This window comes from Asterias amurensis, chromosome 10, assembly GCF_032118995.1.
Source record: "Asterias amurensis chromosome 10, ASM3211899v1".
Taxonomy (NCBI): Eukaryota; Metazoa; Echinodermata; class Asteroidea; order Forcipulatida; family Asteriidae; genus Asterias; species Asterias amurensis.
In genome coordinates this window covers 4435699-4453026 of record NC_092657.1, presented here as the reverse complement: position 1 = coordinate 4453026, position 17328 = coordinate 4435699, and the positions used below count along the sequence as shown (strand labels likewise).

At 37.3% G+C, this 17328-nt stretch overlaps 1 protein-coding gene and 2 pseudogenes across 1 annotated transcript in view; 2 read left to right on the top strand and 1 right to left on the bottom strand.

Moving 5' to 3' along the window:
• Positions 1 to 988: 988 nt before the first annotated feature.
• The window catches only part of LOC139942508 (lipoxygenase homology domain-containing protein 1-like), a 100389-nt gene continuing 84049 nt past the window's right edge, over positions 989 to 17328 (bottom strand). The window contains exons 47-48 of the mRNA XM_071939322.1: positions 3145 to 3297; positions 989 to 2230 (exon numbers count right to left, since the gene is read on the bottom strand). Coding sequence (XP_071795423.1) covers positions 2007 to 2230; positions 3145 to 3297 — 377 coding nt within the window. The 3' untranslated portion in view covers positions 989 to 2006. The remainder of the gene's footprint in view (positions 2231 to 3144; positions 3298 to 17328) is intronic.
• On the top strand, positions 6298 to 7272 carry LOC139942511 (microfibril-associated glycoprotein 4 pseudogene; annotated as a pseudogene).
• Positions 11026 to 12009, top strand: LOC139942509 (microfibril-associated glycoprotein 4 pseudogene; annotated as a pseudogene).

Sequence of the window (17328 nt, the reverse complement as noted above, 5' to 3'; positions counted from 1 at the left end):
AGGGGGAGGGTTTTTTCATCGAGGAGTACAAAAACTTCTTCCCTGAGGTTTTTTTATGATTCATCACAATCAAAATTTTAAGAATTCCTGACTCTACAATCTGCTTGAAATGACAAAATTCACAAATATACATGTATACCTTTCGCAACAAACTGTAATTATTCCATTGATTGCGTATAAATAATTTTAGACTCTTTGTACAAAAATAAACCGCGCCCCAATCTGACAGCTGAGTTATATCTTGCAAAACCCAATAAATTTTCTTGCACATAATTATATTGCAATCAGTGCTCATCACAAAGGGAGTCCTAGCCGAGTGCTTTAGAGCATCGAATAAACCTTCTGGTATTTTAAGTCATCGGAATGTGAGTTCGAATCCCCATCGTGAAAGTGTCGTGGCCGAGCAGTTTAGAGCACAGAATTCAAACTCTGTGGGTTCAAATCCCCAACCGTGACACTTGTGTCCTTAAGCAAGACACATAACCATTGCTTCGTCCTCAGATGGGTCTTAAAGCCGTTGGTCCCATGTGTTGTGTTACATATGTAAAAGAACCCAGTACACTTATCGAAAAGAGAAGGGGGAAGGGGTTTGCCCAGGTGTTCCTGCTGAATGCGTCGTACAGTGTAGCACCTTGTAAAATCCGTATAAGGTGCTAAATAAATGGGTCTCAGAATTCATCACTGCAATAACCAAATCTTTCTGAAAGTTTGATTATATACTCAGCGACTTGAGTATGATATGATGATATTATTATTATTATTATTATTATTATTATTATTATTGTTATTATTATTATTATTATTATTATTATTATTATTATTATTATTATTATTATTATTATTATTATTATTATTATTATTATTATTATTATTATTATTATTATTATTATTATTATTATTATTATTATTATTATTATTATTATTATTATTATTATTATTATTATTATTATTATTATTATTATTATTATTATTATTATTATTATTATTATTATTATTATTATGACACTTGTGTATATGAGTACCCTTGCAGGTACGCATTTACACCCGGGTAATAAGAAGCATGAATTAACGCTACCAGTAAATGTCTCAATCATAGACACAAACACAAAGACTGGGATTCGACCCTACACTTCAATGACAAATCCACCAGAATTTAAGTTCAATGTCAGACCACTCGGCCACAACACACTGAGTTAAACATTTGACATCATGGAATTACCCAAAATCATGATACTTTGCTAGCTATTTTTTGCTGTAGAAGAAGTATTGGCACAAATCGGCACTTATTCCAACCACAAAAACATTTGGTTGCGATTTTTTTTACAATTTCGTAGCTCACGTAAGAGACGCTGTGAAAAAGGGTTAAAAAAGCTTTCGTCCGTACCCTCACACTGACAACGCAATACTTCTTATTCTTTGGCTGGTAAGAGTTCTTTGCAGAGTTCCCGTAATCAAACCAAAGTCGAAGACACAATGTAGACAAAGGGTTGACAAAATTTTGCGCAAACCAAACAGTGCCCCCAAATTGACAACGCATTATTTCTTATTCTTTGGCTGGATAGAGCTTTTGTATAGTTCCCCATCTCCTTTGCCCTCGTCAAGCCCTTTTCCACAGGGAAAGAGCGTCTGCTTGCCTGTCGTCGATTGGCGATTTCACCAAACAAAAACAGCGCCCTCAAATTGACAACGCATTATTTCTTTTTCTTTGGCTGGATAGAGCTCTTTGTATAGTTCCCCGTCTCCTTTGCCCTTGTCAAGCCCTTTCCCACAGGGCTGCTTGCCGGTCGCCAGGTTGGCGATTTCACCAAACCAAACAGTGCCCCCACATAGACATCGCATTATTTTATTTATTCTTTGGCCAGATAGAGCTCTTTGTATAGTTCCCCATCTCCTTTGCCCTTGTCAAGCCATTACCCACATGGGAAGAGCCTCTGCTTGCCGGTCGCCAGGTTGACGATTTCACCAAACAAAAACAGCGCCCTCACATTTTCGACGTATTATTTTTGTTATTCTTTGGCTGGATAGAGCTCTTTGTATAGTTCCCCGTCTCCTTTGCCCTTGTCAAGCCATTTCCCACATGGGAAGAGTGTCTGTTTGCCGGTTGCCAGATTGGTGATGGTCACATGGTCGCAGAGCCAGCCGGCGTTGAATCCCTTGTTGTCGTGCTCTACGTATAGCTTCACCAAATCGCCGAGGTCCAGAACTTCCAGGGTGAATTTGTCCGTTTGACCTATAGATATAATATTAAAAATAGTAGCTTGCATTTATATGGGGCTTAAAAAACCTGTACACAGGGTTTTCATGCACTGTTACATAATCATAGTAAGTAATTACACAATATAATGACAATAACAATGTTATATTAATTTTGGTTTTTACCCATCCACCAATGTGTGTAAGCACTGTATACTCAGTACTTTCCCCGAGTCCTGTGAAAAAAATATCACCTGCATATTTACTGGGGTGGGATTCGAACCCACGACCCTTGCAATTCTAGAGCAGTGTCTTACCAACTAGACTATCGAGATTGCCCGGCAGCTGGAGGCAGTTTGAATCCTATGTTTTGGCAGCGAATCCCATTCGAGTAAATATGCAGGTGACATTTTTTTCACAGGACTCGGGGAAAGTACTGAGTATTACAGTGCTAACACACATCGGTGTATGGGTAAAAACCAAAATTTAATATTCTTTATCCCCGATGCAAATTTAACATCTCTTAAAGGCAGTGGACATTATTGGTAATTACTCAAAATAATTATCATCATAAATCCTTTCTTGATTACGAGTAATGGGGAGAGGTTGATAGTACAATACATTGTGAGAAACGGCTACCTCTGAAGTGCCATAGTTTTCGAGAAAGAAGTAATTTTTAACGAATTTGATTTCGAGACCTCAGATTTAGAACTTGAGGTCTCGAAATCAACCATCTAAACGCACACAACTTCGTGTGACAAGGGTGTTTTCTTCTTTCATTATTATCTCACAAGTTCGATGACCGCTTGAGCTCAAATTTTCACAGGTTTGTTATTTTATGCATCTGTTGAGATACACCAACTGTGAAGGCTAGTATTTGACAATTACCAATAGTGTCCACTGCCTTTAAACCAATCTTGTTCAATATCTTTAATAACATTTTGCGTGTACCTTTCTCGAAGAGATCTCTGAATCTTTGTTTGAGAGGATGTTTCCCAGAGTCCCCGTTCGATCCGTAAATAATAATGCTGACGTTGGCGTCGGTCCCTGCTCCCTTCTCATTGGCTGTTACCACGACAACCTCATATTTTACCGGTGCTAGACCTGTAAACAAGCAAACAGAAATAAGAAAATGAACACCATGTAAAGATAGTTTCCAGACGATGACTAGAGCAAGCTAGTCTAAACGTTGAGACCAATTCCAGAACTGACTCCGCGGTAGTGCAGTTAATTACGATCCAATAAGCTAAAGTAGTAGTCTCGGCAAATTTACTATACCATCTGCCCGGGTAGTAGTTAAAAAGCAGGACAGTTCTTTTCAGAACTGACCATCGTCAACCCGATAAATCTACTCCACGGTAGTAGAATTAAAGAAAGACACCTTTTCTAAGAATAAACTCGAGCTGGCAAGTAGATACACACATGGTGTTACCGCAAACCAAATATAGTTTGCTGTTTATAAACAAATAAATAGTGGTTTCTTATATAGCCCTCCCGGCAGGATTCCCAGCGAGATCCAAGTTGAATTCGCTGTAAATCCCGCTAAAATTGTCTAAAGGGAAGTGCCTTGCTTAAAGCCATTGGACCCTTTCGGTTCAGAAAAAAAAATAAAAGTTCACAGATTTACAAATTACTTACAGGGTTTACAGAAGGCAATGGTGAAAGACTTTTCTTGAAATATTATTCCATGAAATGCTTTACTTTTTGAGAAAACAGCAAAAGTAAATAAATTCTCGTTAACGAGAATTACGGATTTATTCTAAACACATGTCATGACACGACGAAACACGCGGAAACAAGGGTGGGTTTTTGGCGTTGTTTTCTCCCGACTCCGATGACCGATTGAGCCTAAATTTTCACAGGTTTGTTATTTGATATAGAAGTTGTGGTACACAAAGTGTGGGCCTTGGACAACACTGTTTACCGAAAGGGTCCAATGGCTTTAAGGGAAGGTACACGTTTGGTAATTACTCAAAACAAATATTAACTTAAAAACTGACATGGAAATGAACATTGGAGAGCTGTTGATAGTATAAAACATTGTGAGAAATTGCTCCCTCTAAAGTAGCATAGATTTTGAGAAAGAGGTAATTTCTCACTTAGAAAAATAAAAGACTTCTAGCCAGAAGTCTTTTATTCCTATCTAAAAGCACACAAATTCGTCCAACAAGGGTGTTTTTTTATTTCATTATTATCTCTCAACTTCGGCAACCAATTGAGCTCAAATAGTGTCCAATGTCTTTACACTTAGGGAAAGATCCAAATTTTGTTGATGATTTTCTGAGTTTCAGAAACAAAAACTCAGACACTATATAACACATCCTTTTTATCAACGGATGTATACTTTGAATTGATTGAGTCATTAAATTTAATGGATGTGCAATTAATCAGCCTTGGTTATTCTGCAACCTAACTGGCGCCAATTTCTTAGAGCTGCTAAGCACAAAAATTTGCTTAACATGAAATAACAACCGGATTACCAACCAAATTTCCACCTGATTTTCAGGATAAGCAAACAACAGCTGAATACCAGTATAACAAGCAAAATGCAACATATGGAAATTTGGTTGGTAATTTTATTTTTATCAAAGGAAAAAATTTCATGCTAAGCAAATTTTTGTGCTTAGCAGCTCTATGAAATTTGGCCCTGGTTTGTTCACGATCCAATTAAGTCCGCTATTTGAAAAAGAAATTAAATGGAGATAAACAGATTGTCAAATTAAAAGCTCCTCTTTCTTTAATTGAGCTTTCCGGTATTGAGGAATACAAAGTCCATCAAGCGTTACCAATATTCCAATGGTTAAAGGCACTGGACACTATTGGTAATTACTCAAAATAATTATTAGCATAAAACCTTACTTGGTAACGAGCAATGGAGAGCTGGGCCCAATTTCATAGAGCTGCTAAGCACAAAAATTTGCTAAGCATGAAATTTCTTCCTTAATAAAAACAGGATAACCAGCCAAATTTCAACGTGATTTTCAGGATAAGCAAACAACAGCTGAATACCAGTAACAAGCAATATGCAACACATGGAAATTTAGTTGATAATCCTGTCTTTATGAAGGAAGAAATTTCATGCTAAGCAAATTTTGGTGCTTAGCAGCTCTATGAAATTGGGCCCTGTTGATAGTACAAAACATTTTGAGAAACGGATCCTGAAGTACATATGTAGTTTTCGAGAAAGAAGTAATTTCTCACTAAAAGATTTGAATTGAATCGAGACCTCAGCTGAGGTCTTGAACTCAAGGTATCTCAAAGCACACAACTTGTGAGGGTGAGGGTATTTTTTCTTTCATTATTCTCTCGGAACTTCGATGACCAATTGGGTCAAGGGTTGTTATTTTATGCATGTTGAGATACACCAAGTGGTATTTGATTTAAACATGTCTGTGCCTTTAAAGGCACTGTACATGTTTGGTAATCGTCAAAGACCAGTGTTCTCACTTGGTGTGTCCAATCATAACCATAAAATAACAAACCTGTGAAAATTTGGGCTCAATTGGTCATCGAATTTGCGAGAAAATGATGTAAGAAGAAACACCCTTGTTGGACTTTGTGTGCTTTCAGATAGGAAGAAATTACCTCTTTCTCAAAAACTACAATACTTCAGAGGGAGCCGTTTCTCACAATGTTGTATACTATCAACAGCTCTCTAATGCCTGATACCAAGTCAGTTTTTAAGTAAGCATTTGTTTTGAGTAATTACCACACATGTACCTTCCCTTTAATGCAGATGTCATCAGTCGATTTGCTAATTGCTTGTCTCTCGTTAGTTTAATTAGATGCCAGAGACCAATTTTAATTAATTGCCGGAGATTGTTAAAGTGATTAATATAGCTTAACACAGGACAAATTTTACTCCCCACAATTTATTTATTTACATGTTACCATGAGTACCCTTAAGTTACCATTTGTGACAACATTGACGTACACTGTACATTCCAACAAAAAAACTCCACTGATCCTCATCACTTCAGTAAAAGAAAACGTACGGAAGGACTTAGTTAAGACATAGCAGGCTGAGTAGAAAGTCGACTGAAAACTAACTCTTCGATTCTGTTTTATAATATGCATTAAAAAGACTTAAACTCCAACTTCATTATGATAGTTATCATCACATCCCTGTTTTTGACTTTCATGGCACAAACCTGTCAGAGTGAGACTCGTAAAATAACTAAGGATTTCTACTTGGCTGAAAACCGAGCCTTACTGAATCATGTGATTGAGTGGAAGACTGTATCTTCTCCTGTGATCTGTGGGCGAGACTGCTCTATGGATCCACAGTGTGCATCATTCAACTATCACATCATAAGAGGTATTTGTGTGATGAATAATGGCAGCAGAGCTCACAGCCCTGATGACTTTGTTGAGATTCAGGGTAGTGCCTACTATGATGACAACTTGGACACTTTGTCACTTTCACTACCCAGCACTAGCAGTTGTTTGGAGTTGTATCAAGCTGGTTATCGCATCAATGGTGTGTACACAATCTTTCCTACAAGTCTGACTGATGGGTTACAGGTTTACTGTGATATGGAGACAGATGGAGGAGGCTGGATCGTGTTCCAGAGGAGACAAGATGGCTCTGTTAACTTTGACCGTACCTGGGCTAAATACCAATCTGGTTTTGGTGATCTACAGAATGAGTTCTGGTTGGGGAATGATATCCTGCGTGACCTTACTGGATCAGGTCAATGGCAACTCAGAGTAGATATTGAAGATTGGCAGTCCAATACAGCTTGGGCTTCTTATGGTGAGTTTGCTGTTACAGGTGACAAGTACACTCTCCATGTTGGTTCATATGATGCTCAGAGTACAGCAGGTGATTCATTTACCTCGCATAGAGGGAATCCATTCACAACAAAAGATCAGGACAATGATTCATACCCGAGAAATTGTGCACAGCTTTTTCCGGGCGGCTGGTGGTTTAAGGAATGCTTTTGGGCTCATCTTAATGGTAAATACTTGCCGCAGGGAGAAGTTGAACGTGCAACAGGAATACACTGGGGGGTCTGGGGAGGCGGACTACTAAACTCCCTAAAAAAATGCAGCATGAAAATACGGCAAGTTGTTTAAAGGAAGGTTACAGAATTGTATTAATTTTGGTTTTTACCCATACACCGATGTGTCTTAGCATTGTATATCTACTATCTTTAAACCGTGGAGGTTTCATGTAAATCAGCAGGACTTTTTGTGTTTTGTGTCAGACAAAAAGTACCAATCAGACCCCTTTTAAAGGATCTTTGGGTGTTAACAAAAACCGACATTTGCATTATAATTGGGTATAAACGTTGTATACTCAGTACTTTCCCGAGTTCTGTGAAAAAATATCCCAGGCATGTTACTCGGGTGGGACTCGAACCCACAACCCTTGCAATTCTAGAGCAGTGTCTTACCAACTAGACTACCAAGGTTGCCCGGTAGCTAGAGGCAGTTCGAATCCTATGTTTTGGCAGCGGGTACCGCACCAAATAATAGATGTTAAATTTGCATCGGGATAAAGAATATTAATTGTGGTTTTTACCCATACACCGATGTGTCTTAGCACTGTATACTCAGTACTTTCCCGAGTCCTGTGAAAAAATATCCCAGGCATGTTACTCGGGTGGGACTCGAACCCACAACCCTTGCAATTCTAGAGCAGTGTTTTACCAACTAGACTACTAAGGTTGCCCGGCAGCTAGAGGCAGTTCGAATCCTATGTTTTGGCAGCGGGTACCGCACCGATATAATAGATGTTAAATTTGCATCGGGGATAAAGAATATTTAGACATGTTACAGAATTGTTACAGAATGTTACAGAATGTTACAGAACGTTATAGAATGTTACAGAACTGGTACGAAACAAAACTTCGTGAAGGTCACAGATTTACGTAAAACTTATATGGTCTAATGATGATGATAGTAGAAAACATCCCTTGAAATATTTCTGTCTGAAATTTCATATTTGATGAACAATAAATAATCTAATTTCGCATTTTGAGTTTATCGCGCGTTATATTCAATTTTGTTTTGGCATCGCTGTCATGCATTATTCGTAATCTGTTTTTCACCCTCCACTCGTGACCCAGATGGCCAAATGATCTCAAACTTTTAAGGGTTATTCAGTTTACGTATATAGTGGATTACATAAAGTGCTTGCACTGCCAGCAAGTTTTTTGCTAGCAAAACCAATTCTGTAATGTTCCTTTAAAGGCAGTGGACATTGTTGGTAATTATACTCAAAACAAATTATTATCATAAAACCTTTCACGGTAGTAGAATTAAAGAAAGACACCTTCTCTAAGAATAAACTCGAGCTGGCAAGTAGATACACACATGGTGTTACCGCAAACCAAATATAATTATTACCAAAAATTCTTTCTTGATTACGAGTAATGGGGAGAGGTTGATAGTATAAAACATTGTGAGAAACAGCTCCCTCTTAAGTGTTGTAAATTTCCAGAAAGAAGTAATTTTCCACGAATTTGATTTCGAGACCTCAGATTTAGAGGTCTCGAAATCAAGTATCTGAAAGCACACAACTTCATGTGACAAGGTGTTTTTTTCTTTCATTATTATCTCGCAACTTCGACAACCAATTGAGCTCAAATTTTCACAGGTTTGTTATTTTATGCATATTTTGAGATCCACCAGGTGAGAAGACTGGTCTTTGACAATTAACAATAGTGTCCAGTGACTTTAAGTAGCCCACAAAGGAGTGAAGGATTAGTGTTTGCTGTAGGGACCTAATAGCTTAGGTATACCATGGAGGGATGAAGAGAAGAAGCCCGAACGAAAGGACTTCAAAAGCCGAAACTGTGATACCGCGGTCGTTTAACGACACCTTGTAATCACCCACATACCTTATACAAACAATGGGCGACCTGGCGTCTGTGAGTTTGCACGTGCACACTTGGTTCTTCACTCAAATATGGTGTCGTATGTCGTATGGATATAATAAAGAAAAACAACTTTTTTGAGACCTGATAATTTTTTTTTACACTTTCGCCCACCAAATCGAAAAACTCAATTGAATACCAACCACCCTCGTGTGCTAATACCCAAATTTTGAACCACCACTAGTGACAGGAAAGTCGCAAAAAATGTTAAAATATGCTATGATATTTCCATGTAAACACCACAAACGGTAAATGAAGAAGAGTATATCACATCATCACTTTTAGGTCAAAAAGTAAAATAAATGCAAAATTTTTAATTGTTCAATGATTTGTTTCAACACAACACCCCTCCGGCTATGAAATGGTAAAGCCCTCCGCCGCCCTCGGGTAAACAACTCCTTATAAGGGAATGCTGTGCGCGTCGCGCGTCACGCGTAATGTGCCACAACTGTTTCAGCCATTGCTGTCGACCAATAGGAATGAAGAAACTGCCTTAAAAGAACAGGTGCAAGGTCGCGTGTCACGCCCATGAATTAACACTTTTTACCGGTCATAAACAAAGGTTTATACACACCCACGTGACGCACTCTCCACCAATAGGAATAGCGAGGTTAGACCCAGGGAAGCTAAACGAACGCACCCGTAATACATCCTATTCATCAATGGATGTATACTTTGAATTGTTTGAGTCATTAAATTTAATGGATGGGGGTGCAGTTAATCTGCCTGGGGTAGTCTGCAACACAACTGGTTTGTTCACAACCCAATTAAGTGCGCTATTTGAAAAAGGATTTAAATGGAGATAAACAGATTGTCAAATTAAAAGCTCCTCTTTCTTTAATTGAGCTTTCCGGTAATGAGGAATACAAAGTCCATCAAGCGTTACCAATATTCCAATGGTTAAAGGCAGTGGACACTATTGGTAATTACTCAAAATAATTATTAGCATAAAACCTTACTTGGTTAGAGCAATGGAGAGCTGTTGATAGTATAAAACATTTTGAGAAACGGATCCTGAAGTACATATGTAGTTTTCAAGAAAGAAGTAATTTCTCACTAAAAGATTTGAATTGAATTGACACCTCAGCTGAGGTCTTGAATTCAAGGTATCTCAAAGCACACAACTTGTGAGGGTGAGGGTATTTTTTCTTCCATTATTCTCTCGGAACTTCGATGACCAATTGGGTCAAGGGTTGTTATTTTATGCATGTTGAGATATTTGATTTAAACATGTCTGTGCCTTTAAAGGCACTGTACATGTTTGGTAATCGTCAAAGACCAGTGTTCTCACTTGGTGTGTCCAATCATAACCATAAAATAACAAACCTGTGAAAATTTGGGCTCAATTGGTCATCGAATTTGCGAGAAAATGATGAAAGAAGAAACACCCTTGTTGGACTTTGTGTGCTTTCAGATAGGAAGAAATTACCTCTTTCTCAAAAACTACAATACTTCAGAGGGAGTCGTTTCTCACAATGTTGTATACTATCAACAGCTCTCTAATGCCTGATACCAAGTCAGTTTTTAAGTTAGCATTTGTTTTGAGTAATTACCACACATGTACCTTCCCTTTAATGCAGATGTCATCAGTCGATTTGCTAATTGCTTGTCTCTCGTTAGTTTAATTAGATGCCAGAGACCAATTTTAATTAATTGCCGGAGATTGTTAAAGTGATTAATATAGCTGAACACAGGACAAATTTTACTCCCCACAATTTATTTATTTACATGTTACCATGAGTACCCTTAAGTTACCATTTGTGACAACATTGACGTACACTGTACATTCCAACAAAAAAACTCCACTGATCCTCATCACTTCAGTAAAAGAAAACGTACGGAAGGACTTAGTTAAGACATAGCAGGCTGAGTAGAAAGTCGACTGAAAACTAACTCTTCGATTCTGTTTTATAATATGCATTAAAAAGACTTAAACTCCAACTTCATTATGATAGTTATCATCACATCCCTGTTTTTGACTTTCATGGCACAAACCTGTCAGAGTGAGACTCCTAAAATAACTAAGGATTTCTACTTGGCTGAAAACCGAGCCTTACTGAATCATGTGATTGAGTGGAAGACTGTATCTTCTCCTGTGATCTGTGGAAGAGACTGCTCTATGGATCCACAGTGTGCATCATTCAACTATCACATCATAAGAGGTATTTGTGTGTTGAATAATGCCAGCAGAGCTCACAGCCCTGATGACTTTGTTGCAATTCAAGGGAGTGCCTACTATGATGACAACTTGGACACTTTGTCATTTTCACTACCCACCTCCACTACAAGTTACAGCAGTTGTCTGGAGTTGTACCAAGCTGGTTACCGCATCAATGGTGTTTACACCATCTTTCCTACACAGACTGATGGGTTACAGGTTTACTGTGATATGGAGACAGATGGAGGAGGCTGGATCGTGTTTCAGAGGAGGCAAGATGGCTCTGTTAACTTTGACCGTACCTGGGCTGAATACCAATCTGGTTTTGGTGATCTACAGAATGAGTTCTGGTTGGGGAATGATATCCTGCGTGACCTTACTGGATCAGGTCAATGGCAACTCAGAGTAGATATTGAAGATTGGCAGTCCAATACAGCTTGGGCTTCTTATGGTGAGTTTGCTGTTACAGGTGACAAGTACACTCTCCAGGTTGGTTCATATGATGCTCAGAGCACAGCAGGTGATCCATTTACAAAGCATAGAGGGAATCCATTCACAACAAAAGATCAGGACAATGATTCACACCTGAGAAATTGTGCACAGCTTTTTCCGGGCGGCTGGTGGTTTAAGAAATGCTTTTGGGCTCATCTTAATGGTAAATACTTGCCGCAGGGAGAAGTTGAACGTGCAACAGGAATACACTGGGGGGTCTGGGGAGGCGGACTACTAAACTCCCTAAAAAAATGCAGCATGAAAATACGGCAAGTTGTTTAAAGGAAGGTTACAGAATTGTATTAATTTTGGTTTTTAACCATACACCGATGTGTCTTAGCATTGTATATCTACTATCTTTAAACCGTGGAGGTTTCATGTAAATCAGCGGGACTTTTTGTGTTTTGTGTCAGACAAAAAGTACCAATCAGACCCCTTTTAAAGGATCTTTGGGTGTTAACAAAAACTGACATTTGTATTATAATTGGGTATAAACGTTGTATACTCAGTACTTTCCCCAGTTCTGTGAAAAAATATCCCAGGCATGTTACTCGGGTGGGACTGGAACCCACAACCCTTGCAATTCTAGAGCAGTGTCTTACCAACTAGACTACCAAGGTTGCCCGGTAGCTAGAGGCAGTTCGAATCCTATGTTTTGGCAGCGGGTACCGCACCAAATAATAGATGTTAAATTTGCATCGGGATAAAGAATATTAATTGTGGTTTTTACCCATACACCGATGTGTCTTAGCACTGTATACTCAGTACTTTCCCGAGTCCTGTGAAAAAATATCCCAGGCATGTTACTCGGGTGGGACTCGAACCCACAACCCTTGCAATTCTAGAGCAGTGTCTTACCAACTAGACTACCAAGGTTGCCCGGTAGCTAGAGGCAGTTCGAATCCTATGTTTTGGCAGCGGGTACCGCACCGATATAATAGATGTTAAATTTGCATCGGGATAAAGAATATTAATTTTGGTTTTTACCCATACACCGATGTGTGTTAGCACTGTATACTCAGTACTTTCCCGAGTCCTGTGAAAAAATATCCCAGGCATGTTACTCGGGTGGGACTCGAACCCACAACCCTTGCAATTCTAGAGCAGTGTCTTACCAACTAGACTACTAAGGTTGCCCGGCAGCTAGAGGCAGTTCGAATCCTATGTTTTGGCAGCGGGTACCACAACAATATAATATATAGTAAATTTGCATCGGGGATAAAGAATATTAAGACATGTTACAGAATTGTTACAGAATGTTACAGAATGTTACAGAATGTTATAGAATGTTACAGAACTGGTACGAAACAAAACTTCGTGAAGATCACAGATTTACGTAAAACTTATATGGTCTAATGATGATGATAGTAGAAAACATCCCTTGAAATATTTCTGTCTGAAATTTCATATTTGATGAACAATAAATATACTATTTTCGCGTTTTGAGTTTATCGCGCGTTATATTCAATTTTGTTTTGGCATCGCTGTCATGCATTATTCGTAATCTGTTTTTCACCCTCCACTCGTGACCCAGATGGCCAAATGATCTCAAACTTTTAAGGGTTATTCAGTTTACGTATATAGTGGATTACATAAAGTGCTTGCACTGCCAGCAAGTTTTTTGCTAGCAAAACCAATTCCGTAATGTTCCTTTAAAGGCAGTGGTTATGTTGGTAATTATACTCAAAACAAATTATTATCATAAAACCTTTCACGGTAGTAGAATTAAAGAAAGACACCTTCTCTAAGAATAAACTCGAGCAGGCAAGTAGATACACACAAGGTGTTACCGCAAACCAAATATAATTATTAACCAAAAAACCTTTCTTGATTATGAGTAATGGGGAGAGGTTGATAGAGGGAGCCGTTTCTCACAATGTTTTATACTATCAACCTCTCCCCATTACTCCTTTACCAAGTAAGGTTTTATGCTAATTATTATTTTGAGTAATTACCAATAGTGTCCACTGCCTTTAAAAAAAAACGTGTTTAAATGGAGCTGATCACTGTGAAGTAAAGGGCATAGGCTGAGGCTGTCTCCTAAAAAGGAATGAGAAATTAAAGATTGCTTGTTCAATCAACAGAGCAAAGAGAGTTTTACGCAAGAAGTTATGGATAAGTTTTTAATCTTTTCATTTGAAAAATGTGTAGTTATTTATAACCTAGATGAAAGCAAAATAAAAGGAAAATTGATGTATACAAAAATATAGTTTAATATTTCATTTTAAATTCACTGTGAAATATAGGCTGAATTAGCTCCTAAAAAGGAATGAAAAATCGCCAGAGCAACGAGAGTTTTAAGCAAGAAGTTATGGATAATTTGTTTTTAATCTTTTCATTTGAAAAATGTGTAGTTATTTATAACTTAGATGAAAGCAAAAAAAGAAAGAAATTTATGTATAAAAAAATATAGTTTAAAATTTCATTTTAAATTCACTGTGAAATATAGGCTGAATTAGCTCCTAAAAAGGAATAAAAAATCGCCAGAGCAACAAGAGTTTTAAGTAAGAAGTTATGGATAATTTGTTTTTAATCTTTTTATTTGAAAAATGTGTAGTTATTTATAACTTAGATGAAAGCAAAAAAAGAAAGAAATTTATGTATACAAAAATATAGTTTAAAATTTCATTTTAAATTCACTGTGAAATATAGGCTGAATTAGCTCCTAAAAAGGAATGAGAAATCGCAAGAGCAACGAGAGTTTTAAGCAAGAAGTTATGGATAATTTGTTTTTAATCTTTTCATTTGAAAAATGTGTAGTTATTTATGAGTCAGTTCAGGTAAATAGTTGACATACTTGCTCACGGTCAAAAAATGAATTTTTTTTATACTTTGTGGGTTGAAGGGCCTTGGGGTGCGAGTAAACAAAATTGCATTTTCAATTCTATATATAGCCCGTTGCCATGGTTACGGCTCATTTTGTTTTTTGGCCATTTTAGGCCGATTTTGGGGTCTGAAAAACTGGTTTTTAGCTCATATTTACAACTCCACCCAACCAAAATGCAACATTATTTCAAAAAACCTTTTATATCACTACAAAGTATCATCCTTGGCCTTCCTTGAGAAAATTTGTTATTGCTTTAAATAACACCCTTGTGCTATTTTTGCATTATGCATTACAGTATGTTTTTAGAACTTGCAAAATCAACATTTTTACCCTATTTTTGGACCCCAAAATGTCAACTTGCCAGGGGTCACAGAAAGTTTCCCTTTCGGCTGTGATTAGGGCCAACAGTGGTCTTTCAATATCTGGTGTCAAAAACTTGGGCAATTGTATCCTGTTGTGACAGTACTGCCTCAAAACTAGACTTTTTTCCCCAAAACATGAAAAATGCCTTCTAGAGGGTCTTTTCACATAATATCGAAATACGTGTCCACGGTAAAAAAAAGAAGAATATTTTTCATTTTTTTGTGGATGGTAGGATGGTAGGGACTTGGGGTCCAAATAAACAACATTTACATTTCAAATCATAATATAACACGTTGCCATGGTAAAAGTTCATGTGTGTTTAGGCCACTTTGGGCCGATATTGGGGAATGAAAAACTGTTTTTTTTTAGTTAATATTTACAACTCCACCCCACCAAAAAACAAAATTATTTCATAAAACCTTTTACATCACTACAAAGTATCATCCTTGGCTTTACTTGAGACAAAAAATATTACTATAAATTTCACCCTTGTGCTATTTTTAGAACGTGCATTAGAGTATGTTTTTAGAACTTGCAAAATCAACATTTTTACCATATTTTTTGCCCTCGAAATTTCATTTTTTTCAGGGGTCTCAGAATATTTTCCTTTCGGTTTTGATCAGGGCAAAAATTTGTCTTTTTTATTTCTGGTAAGAAAAACTTGGCAAGTGTATCCTGATGTTAACAGTACTGTCTCAAAAATAGACTTTTTTCCTCAAACAGAAAAATGCATTTTGAATTGTTTTTTCTTCATATTGAATTTCTAACATTAAAAAGTTATAATTCTATCAATCTTGCAGCTTTTCCTTAGCACTAGTGGATTACCCAACATTGATCAGGAACTGTTGATGACCTTAATTTTACAATTTGCCCGGCCCAGCCCCATTCATATTTCTTGACATTGCATAAAACAATGTTTTGTGAATAGCGTCTCTTTTTGTGAAAGTGTTCCCTTTCGGTTGTTATTGGTGTTTTCATGTCTTCTGGGTAGAAACACTGTGTTTATTGTATCCTGTTGTGACTGATCATGCCTTAAGTATAGTAATTTTCCCAAAACAATGCATGCTTGTTAAAAATCTGGCACTGTTTCCATGCCCTTTGAGTAATGAATACAAAGTTTTTATTTAAACATAATGGTATCCAACCAAACCGAAACCAATGCTTTGCCACTGAGAGTTCTTGATTTGGCTACTTTACCTATTGTACAGGTATGATTCCCATTGCAAGTAGAGTGCGATGAGCATTCTTTACAAGTTGTCTTTAATACAGGGCCTACTCTCCTTGGTCCCTGCCTGCTACCAAATGTAAAACTTTTCTTAGAGATAGAGATCATAAACAATGTAGTTTCTGTGTTTGCGGCAGATGGTTTGGAGCATCCAATCATGTCCAACACAAACGTGGGAAATTAAAAAGCCCGCTTAAAAGTGTTGGAAAAGTTTGCCAAGATCTTATTAAAAACAATGATACTAACGATTTGCAAGATGAGCGTAAGAGATTATTTAAAAGGAACACGTTGCCTGGGATCGGTTAAGTTGGTCTTTGAAATGCGTTTGTAACGGTTTGTTTTAAAATGCATGGTTAGAAAGATGTTTTTGAGTGATACTTGTATGGATCATTATATTCTACTTTTAAAATATCTTTCTAATCATATGCATTTTTTAATAAACGTTTACAAACGCTTTTGAAATACCAACTCGACCGATCCAAGGCAACGTGTTCCTTTAATGAAACAACATTGAAAGAAGTTGTAAAAACTTGCACCTGCTGAACATAAATAAGTAAGATGCATTTGCAGTGACAAAAGTCTATTCAGGCTAGTTTGATATTTTTTCCATTCACTATCTTACTAATTCATAATTATTATATATGTCTCTGAGAACGTTGAGTTGTTTATCACATTGAGTTGTTTATCACGTTAAATAAACCAACTCTTTTATTGTTTGCAACAGTACAATTGAAAGGAACCCCACCATAGATGGGGGAACTGCTTACAAAAGGCCAAAGCAGGTGAATGGCCATTTAGCCCTTTAGTCCCTGCACCGCCCGAGTTTGCTGAAATCCAATTTCTCAAGAGTCTTGCAGTAAATTACTGGAATCATAGTTCAAATTTTAAAAGATAGCCAAGGCTTAATGTGTATGCACAATTTTTTACCCTTTCGGTAATATTTGTATAAAAGTTCTCATGGGAACAATAAATGCCTCTCGTTAAACGGCTACGGTAATTTTTATGGCGAATACTTTTGTGCACGGATAAAATGAACACAATAGCTTTTCAAGGCTTTTGTCTGGCTCAATGCTCATACTGATTAAATGCGAAGGCGTTATTTTCGACAATATCATCATAAATGATGAACAGTTTCCTGTTTACTGATGAGCGTTTTATTTTTCGTAAGAGCTAAATTATTTCATCA